Below are 9,339 nucleotides of genomic sequence, written 5' to 3' on the forward strand. Positions count from 1 at the left end.
TAACTTTCCTCAGAAGCTCCTCCCTTCCCTTCCCAGGCCTTCACTGGACCAGCAAAATAAGCTGGGAAAATCTCAAACCTCTCTCCAGGCACATTTCCTACAAAAATTACAAGCAAAGCCAGCGTCTCTAACGTTGCAACATTCATTTTGGTCATACAGTGACAAAAAAAATAGAATATCAGCTCTGGCACGGCTGGCACAGACATCAAATACGTTCAGTACAAACACTAAGGCTAACTACGAACACTACTACGGTATCTGAGCATATCTACGCCGTCTCACAACAATGGTGCACAAACGGAGATGCTGGTATCGTTTTCATCAAGTATCGTCACACGTGGCGCCGATGAGGTTTAATATCAGAATGAAATGATACAAGAAACAGACCGACTTCACAGTGCAGCTCGAGCAGACATCACAGACACTCTTTCATCTCGCTTTAGCTTGTGCTTTACGACAGCGCTACAAGTTCATCTTACCAATAAATAAAAAACAATATCAAGTAAAATGTGAGAATGAATTACTATTTAACACAAACATTAGTACAATATGAGAAAATGTAGTAAGTGCTTTGTTAGGTAACCTCTTCCAAATCTGACCTCAGTTATAAACTCTAAGTGACGTGATTACAGCAACTATAGCAAAATCCTTTATTTTAACACAATATCAACTATAAATATAAACTGTAAACTATAATATACTATGTTTAGTTTGGTTGTTAGTGGTATTAAACATATATTTTCCCAACTAAGCTATTCATTTGCACACTTCAGGAGAAAAATAAACCCTTATGTCATAGGCCACTGCAGCTCCTGATTGTGTACTTGCAGTACACAAGTAATTATATGCCTGCAGCAGTTATACACTTACAGATGGCGTTCCATTAACTAACATGGAACATCAGAGCATGTTTAATCATTTAAGGAAATACACTGAAATACTAAAATCAATTCATAATGAGGAGCGTAAAATGCCCGGTGATCTTCTTTGCAGAAAAGTTGCAGTATTCATAAAATATTCATTACACAAATCCTTCATTTGTCAGGCCACTCTTGCAAATATTGAATATGTTCACAATTACCTGCCTGGTCAGATAAAGTTAAAACAAAAAAAGTCCAATCACATGTGGATGAATGTAAACATTACAGGAATGTCCAGACAAAAATATTGACCCAGTCTTTCATCTTGCTCAGTCTGTCCAGCATTATTCAGCCGCCTCATGTTGCTCCTTCTCTTCAGGAACAGACATGAAGATCTTCTGACAGAACATGGTGAAGATTTCTGAGGAGAAACAACTCGTCACGTTAGCCACGTCTGTTTTCTCTTTGCTAGGCTACTACAGGTCAAATGTTGGATTTTTTTTTTAAACACTGCGTCTGCCTTTTGCCTGAGTCCTCCGGACCAACTATGTAAACAAAGGAAATGTATCGGTGCCCACAGCAGAACTTGAGCAGATAATCTCACAGGAATTTCACAACAAACCACCTTTGCCTCGCTCTAAAAAAAACAAAAAAAATCTCCAACTCACCCAGCATCTTCTTGACCACATGGGGTTTTTTCCACTTGTAGCCCAGTAGGTACGCTGGGACGCCTGTGAGAATAATGCCGCTGCCTAGCAGACACTCGAAGGGAGCTGCCCAAAAGGACACGACGATCATGAAGACGCAGCTCAACACAAAAGTAACGGGGATGAAGAGAGAAATCTGCAGAGAGAAAATATAAAATACATAACAGATGAAGATGTGTTTCGATTTATATTAGACGTGAGCAGATAAGATACAGCTTATAATTGTTGAGTGAAGATGTGTCACACACTGAAAAGAAGAAAATATCATATTTGGACTTTGGAATAATGCAACTATAGCTAACGATAAGACTAATGTATGGTGATTTTGATGACAATACTTCCCAAGTTCAGATTTTAGATCCTGTAACTTCTTCACTAATATCTGTTTTCTGCCACTTTGTTTCCATTAAACAACAAGAGGAGACAAATAATTACTAAAGTTTTTATGTTAAGACATTTTCAGTACCGATTACTTTACAGATCAGACAATAATGCAAAAAAAAATCAATCAAATCATTACAAATTCAAACTATAAGACCATTTATGTAAAGTTGAAAAATGCCTGACTTCATCTAAAGATCTGATTTTGAAACAATGATATGTGCTACAGTTGATACTAAATACATTGTACTCTTACTTAAGTATTTTTCTCATATTGGCTTACCCTTTTTCCTTAAGCGTCTCCAACAGTTTGATCACAATGAAGTCAAAATTATTGGCTAAACTGTTATGTTAAGAGCTCCCTACCGTTATTAGATTCAGTTATCAGTTTAACTTCTTGAGCTGATGGTTTTTTTTGTTTTCCTGGGTTGAAACTGACATTTTTTACAAATGGTTTACATATAAATAGCTCTGTCTCTCTCTCTCTCTCTTTTAATATGTTTATAGATGATTTTATAAATTAAATGAGCTGAAAGCAGTGTGGGCCAAAGACAAGATGAAAGATTCTGGTCAGCCAAGGTAATTTTCCCATGATGAAATAGAAACAAAGGATCATGTATTCCTCCAAATACCCCTCCCTCCTGTCTGGGGAAAAACAGTATGTTTCCAGTTCCACCTAATAACAAGAGTAGCGATACAATGGTGCTTTCACTAAAAAAATAGCAGATGCTTTATGAAACTAGAAGACATGTTGATGTTTTGCCAGACAAAGAAGGTAGGGCCAGGGTCACCTTTCAGTGAGACTCATATCCATCAAAATGGATCTTCTCTGCAACACGCACTGAGCAGCTACTTTAACCCCTAAGACGTTCACCTTAATGGGCCTTCTGAGGTCGGGTTTGGTAAAGCGCAGCCAGATCATGCCAGCAATGGCCATCCCAACACACATCCAGGTGAAGAAGCTGAAGAGATTGATGACAGAGAAGATGTCCTGGGAGATGGCATACATCATCGATAGGAAACACTAATACAATGAAAAAAGGAGTAAAGATTGCATTAGTTTGCTGCAAACATTAGATTATAGATAGTAGATAGTAGATGGATAATAGATTATAAACACACACAAGGGTTCTGAATCCTATTTAGTGATTTTCTTGAATAGAGCAGTTATTTAAGGCAGGTAGGTGTCACGGTACTGGGTCTGTGACCCAAGGTTTGGCTGAATCTAAACAGAAACTGTAGCCCTGGACACTTCCCAATTCACCCTGCTGTTTCTATCAGCACTCACATCATTAATAAACACCAGTGACCTCGTTCTCCTAGCAGCAATACATGCCAATACCATAACAGTGCCTCCACCTCCATGTTTGACAGATGATGTGGTATTCCTCAGATCATGAGCTGTTTCTCTTTTTCTCCATACTTTTCTCTTCCCTTCACTCTGGTAGAAGTTTATCTTGGTTTCATTTGTCCCAAAAAAAATTGTTTTCAGAACTGTGCAGGCTCTTTTAGATGTTTTCTGGTAATAATCTAATCTGACCTCCCTGTTCCCTTTGTATTTACTTTCTTGAAGCCGTCTTGATTGTAGACCCTAACAATAATGCATCTACCACTTTGAGACTATTCTTGACTTGGTCAGATGTTGTGAAGTTGTTTTGATATTTAAAATGACAATAAAGAGCTAAATAAGAGCTCTAAAATAAAAATGCAACACTTGGAATCAACCGCAGATACTACATCTGCTTAATTTGTCATGAAGTAACATTCAAGCTGCTTGTCAGCCAATTACTTTTGAGCCTCTGAAAATGAGGCACTGTATATAAAAACTGTTGTAAAGTGTAACTCGCTGAATCAAAGCTGCAAGTCTGCACTTCAATCACATCTTGACTGTTTGATTTAAAATCTACTGTGGTGGTGCACAGAGGCAAGATCATAAAGAATGTACAAAAATCCAACAAATTATGGACCTAACTGTAACTCTTCACTGAAATAATTTTCTCTAACAAAAATAACTCTACAAATGCTTCACAAATGTTTTGTATCGTCAAAACAGATTTATATACACTTATGTATGATACCTCAAAAATGGGGACACTTGGCAGATTTTAGCAATGATCATACATGATTTAACATACTAACCTAATCTTATTGGTAGCCAGCTGGTAAAATGTCACTGAAAGTATGAGGTTTCTTACTGTGAATATGAGGGATGGCACTGGTGTGAACAGGTCTGTGTGGACCAATCCCAGAGCAGCAGGGAGTTGACCCTCTCGAGCTCCAGCATAGAACAAACTAGAAGAGAAATTTCTTAAATCATTATTTATTCAAAAAAATACAAAGACTTTAAACTATTAATACTTAATGTATAAAATGCTGTCTTATGTTTCATTGTACACATGCAAACACACACCGCGCTGAAGTAAAGAGTGATCCATTGACTGCACCAAAGCAGGACAGTCCCACAAAGACGGGAATGAGCCAGGACATCACACCAAGATGGTACTCTCCAAAACTCTGCAGAACAGAAAAAAAGCAGATGAGCAGAATTTGTGACCACAAACAACCAATATGCATGTCCCGGTTAAGATGAAACACATTATATTAAACAAAAGCAGTACACTCACCACAGCAACAGCCTCGGACTCAATCATGACTTGAGGAGAGATGGTGGTGAAGTAGGCCAGGTTGGTTAGGACGTACACCACCGTGACTATAGGCATGGATATGATGATGGACAAGGGCAGGTTCCTATGGGGTGAAAGGTCAAAGGTCATTTGAGGAAAAAAACAACACCATGTAACACTGTATGTTCTGGTAATATCAGACTGTGTTATGAGATGTGACTGAATTCATGCAGGCTATGCAGTGAGGAACACGACTGCATAATATCACACCTGCTGAGTGTGATCAGTCCAACTGGATTTTATAATGCATCACTGTCACATGCTTTTATAATTTTTGTAAAATGTAATATTTTACTTCATATTTAGTTCATAGTTCAGATTACGTCAGTATCGTTGGATACTTTATCTCTGTGGACTTATCTGATGATAGACAAGCTCAGTCATGGATGAGAGCAGCCATGCTGTTGGCAGATATTTACAAGACAGTCTGTGCCATCATCACCAAAACAACCTTCATTACATTTAAGTCACCTCTCTGGGTTGATCATCTCCTCCGTTACATAATTTAGGTAATTCCTGGGGGGGTGAAAAACAAGGAGGTCACAAATTTTTCAAGCAATAAAACAGAAGCTATGAATAATTCAATTTTAAGTCCCTCACCAGCCTCCAAAAGCAAAGAGACCGCTGTACAGAGCCAGGACAATATTCCCAACTCCCAGTTTGCTCCCTTCAAACGCCTTTTCTGGGGTCAGATATGGCACATCACCTGCTCACATACAGAAAGAAGAAGAAAACAGCTGAAAGGGAAACAATTCTCCCACTGCCAGGTGTAGCGCCTGGAGGAGTTATGCGCTCATTTTGTCTCTTGTACCAGGCCGGCCTGTTGATGCCTGCCTTCTGACATGCTTGGCATTTTCAAACAGCAAGCCAGCTGAGCATCTCCTCTTGGGTACAAAAACATGATCGGTTGACATTTAAATATGAGAAGAAAATTTTTCTCATAAGTAAACGTCAATCCATTTATACAATACACTGCAGTCAATAAATCCAATGTGTGTGTGTGTGTGTGTGTGTGCATGCGCGCATGTGTGTGTGTGTGTGTAAATGAGACAGAGAGAGAGAGCCTGAAGTCTTGGTGTCTCTCTCTCCCTCTACCTGTCGCTTTCAGATGGTAATGACCCTCCTTATTATTTTCCAACTCTGTCCTTCCCTCTTGCTGGTCTGCTGAAAGAGTGTGACAACAGCCGGCAAGCTTCACTGCCTAGTTTCCATGGTAACAGAGTGTGGCGCACAAAGGTGGTAGGCGTGGCCTTGTGTAAGGAGGGGAGCAGCAGATGCAGCGTGGAGCAAGTGTGGCCACGCTGTCTTCCCGCGCTCTTGTATTGTGAATGGCACAGCTCGGACGGATTAACTTGAGTTGCTTTTACAGTCCTAGACGGCACACGTGAATCCACACACTTAGACACACGCTATCATATAGAAAAATGTTGATACAATACCATTATTTCAGGCAGTAAATTACTGTCTGTATAGTCACCTTATTTTCTGTACATTTTCATTTCATTACAGTCTCATTTGTACGATCAAAACCATCCTGGCACGTTCTGATGCCCATGTTCATGTCTGCTCAGACTCAATCTCATGGCTCTAGACAGACAAGCTCTGTGTTCAGACTCAGCAAGTGTGCTAACAAGCTGAAAGCAAAGCAGCCTGCTTCATTAGGCTCATTAGCGCTCATTAACAACTTGTTTACCATTGGAGATAAAAGAAGTAAACCTCACATAGATGTCGTGTAAAGACGAGAATCATAACGGAATAATAATTGATGCAACTATATAGTTTGCAAAAAGCCACATAATGCAATGGCATTTACTTTACAGGCATGCTGTTAGTTTCATAATTACTCCAATTAAAAATATTGAAAACAAGGGAGCTGTGTTTCCAACACAATGACGGCAGCTGCATGCTGACAAACAGATTTGAAATGAGAGGTTCAAAGTGAGGACACTTTTGAGGATTTTTTACTGATTATTAAAGTAGGTTAAATATTGTTGAGGATTTAGATTTTATTGCACTCACAAAACCTGTTTTTCCAGCTTTGACCTGAAGCTTATTTTACTCGTCTGTTAAAAATTAACATGTCTTGTGATAAAGGCATAAGATTTGCTCTCAACAGCATGCAGTCATGCAGCTGACTTGGTTTGTTCTGGGGTATTTTTTCACTCACCTGTGGAAATCTGAATGAAGCCAAAGAGGATGATGATGATCAAGGCTATCAATTTGGAAGCGGTGAACAAGTCCTGGACCTTGGTTGCTGCTTTCACACTGATACAGTTTACAAATGTCAGGGAGGCTACAAGCAGCGGGGAGACACAAAACACACTACAATCAAGAATCTGGTGAATGACCAGCTGCAATGAGGTGTCCAAAATGTGTATTTGAGCTAAGAAAGCCTGCCAACATCATGTACTCACTAAGACACAGGCAGGCAATGAGCTTGGCTGCGCTGTCAGGCACAACGCAGTTGGGGTAGAGAGGTTTCAGAAGGTAGGTCGCAAACACCAGCGACACCACATACTGCGACGATGGCCGGATGATGAGCATCTCCACCCACAGCTTCAGAAAGGCAGCCAGTTCGCCGTATACCTCAAGGATGTAAGTGTAGTCTCCTCCTGACTTGGCAATAGTTGTGCCCAGCTCTGCGTAGCACAGAGCACCCATGGTGGATATCACTCCACAGGTGGACCAAACGATCAGAGAGAGCCCGGCAGAGCCGGTCTCTTTGACAACACCTGTGGGAGTGACGAAAATGCCCGAGCCAATGATGGTGCCGATAATCATTCCGACACCGTTGAAGAGGGTGATGCTACGTTTGAGTTCAATCTTCTCCCCCTTGCCTGGCAGGCTGTTGGTGGAACCTGTGGCAGCAGGCGGAGAACCCACGGGGTCAGATGGAGATGCTGGCTGCTCCACAATGAGACCATCTTGCTCAGGGTCTGCTCCAGTCGCTGGTGGTGAGAGGACAGCAGAAGGGGAGACAGTCAGATTACAGAGTCTGACTCATTTTCAGACAAATGAAAAGAATTTACAAGCTTTCTCACTGAGTTGTTTTAGGTGCTGGTTACTTTGAAAAATTATGATTAATAAAAACAAACAAAAATTGTGTTACTAAAGGAAGAATTCATATAATTTTTTAAAAAATAGACATTTTTGTAAATCAGCTCCTATGCGATTTTCATTCTGAACCTGCTGTCCCTATTAAACTCTTTCCATCAGTGTAAACACACACACCATCTGATAGTTGTGTTTTCATACGACGTTCCTAATATGTGCCATTTGTCCACACCTGTCACCTGCTACCATGAAAGCATCTCCTCAGCATCAACTCTACAATTCTACTCTTGCATCAGGCAATGTTGCATCAGAGCGCATGGTGGAATAATGCAGCGCTGCACCATGTGGTACTTAGAGGAGCGTGAGCATGCACTATACCTACCCCCCATCTTCTCCTTAGCGATGCTCTCTCGGCTGCCTCTAGATTTCAGTTCCGGCTCAGCCATCTTCCCTCTCAGTCTGAGTCCCCTTGTCTTGTCTGCTTCCTCCTGCAGCCCTTTTTCTTCCTTTCTTTATGTCGTCTTCCTCTTTCTGTGGATTTACACTCTGTCTGTCTCTCTCTCTCGCGCACACACACACGCGCGCAGGTCTCTCTACTTCCTGATTCGTCCTCTCTCACTCACATGTGCCCACACTGCTTCCGTCACTCAGACTACAATTCATCTGTGCCTGATCCTCTCTGTCTCTCTCTCTCTCTCTCCGTCCCTCCCTCCCATCCTGTATCCAGCACACAGCAGGAAGGAGCTGAACCTTTGTGATGCTGCTGCTGCGTGAGCCTACGCCCATTCCAGGGAATGATGGGATACCTAAGAGGGGGGAGTAGGTTGTGAGAAGGCACCATTTGGCAGGAATACCATGTGACACTGTAATCTTTTTGTGTACTGCCTAATCCTGCAGTATACAGTATGCCTATGTGTGTCACTGGGTGCTTTCATGTCAGAGGCTATTAGAATAAATGCTGTAGAGCTGGTTCCCCCCCCCCTACTGGGGACAAAATGGAAAAAAACAAACTGTCTTTATTCTGCCTAAAAGGTGCGATCACAGAGAAAATGGAGATCCATTGGCCATGTTGAGTGCAGACAGTGCAGAATAACAATGACGAAGCTCATTTATGTTCCTGTATTCTTTTATGGGTTACAAGGTGTTTAAACTGGACCCACCTAAAATTACAATATTATAAATACTCATAAATGCTAGACCAGGAGTGACTTTTACAATCAATTGGGAAAAGGATTTGGCCTGAAGTTATTGCTGCTTGTAGGGAATGCATGTTTTATCAGAAAGAAGAAGAAATTGGGATTCTAAATTACATGTAAATAAAATTTAAGTGCAATGATTTGCATAATATTTAAACTCCATATTTAATCGGGAAAGTGTTATTTTGAATCGTTATATCAAAAATAGGCTTAAGTTCAAAGTCACTGTAAGGCATATTTAAAATAATGTTTGTTAACATAACATTGCTTTTCGTGGGTGTATGTAGCGCCGCTAAGCATCCCCCTTGCATTCAATTTTTGGCAATAATTAAAAAAAAAGAAAAAAAAAAGCTCTTTATTGTCATTTATTGCCTAAATATTCACCCCCTTCAAATGAATATTTAGTGGACCTTTGGCTGCCATCCTTGTACCTTATGTGGAGAGGTTTCACTCAGAC

The 9,339-nt window shown here is 40.6% G+C and overlaps 1 protein-coding gene across 1 annotated transcript; it reads right to left on the reverse strand.

Annotated features, from left to right (window-relative positions):
- Window positions 1-312: 312 nt before the first annotated feature.
- Window positions 313-8,443, reverse strand: LOC116309787 (large neutral amino acids transporter small subunit 1-like). Its single transcript, XM_031726488.2, has 11 exons — window positions 8,069-8,443; window positions 7,047-7,580; window positions 6,800-6,925; window positions 5,233-5,338; window positions 5,104-5,148; window positions 4,573-4,696; window positions 4,359-4,462; window positions 4,144-4,240; window positions 2,823-2,972; window positions 1,529-1,703; window positions 313-1,281 (listed from the first exon to the last, which is right to left on the reverse strand). Exons 1-11 carry the CDS (start codon window positions 8,130-8,132, stop codon window positions 1,205-1,207), a joined length of 1,602 nt encoding a protein of 533 aa, XP_031582348.1. The 5' UTR covers window positions 8,133-8,443; the 3' UTR covers window positions 313-1,204.
- Window positions 8,444-9,339: the final 896 nt, after the last annotated feature.

This window comes from Oreochromis aureus, linkage group 20 (genome assembly GCF_013358895.1).
Source record: "Oreochromis aureus strain Israel breed Guangdong linkage group 20, ZZ_aureus, whole genome shotgun sequence".
NCBI classification, from domain to species: domain Eukaryota; kingdom Metazoa; phylum Chordata; class Actinopteri; order Cichliformes; family Cichlidae; genus Oreochromis; species Oreochromis aureus.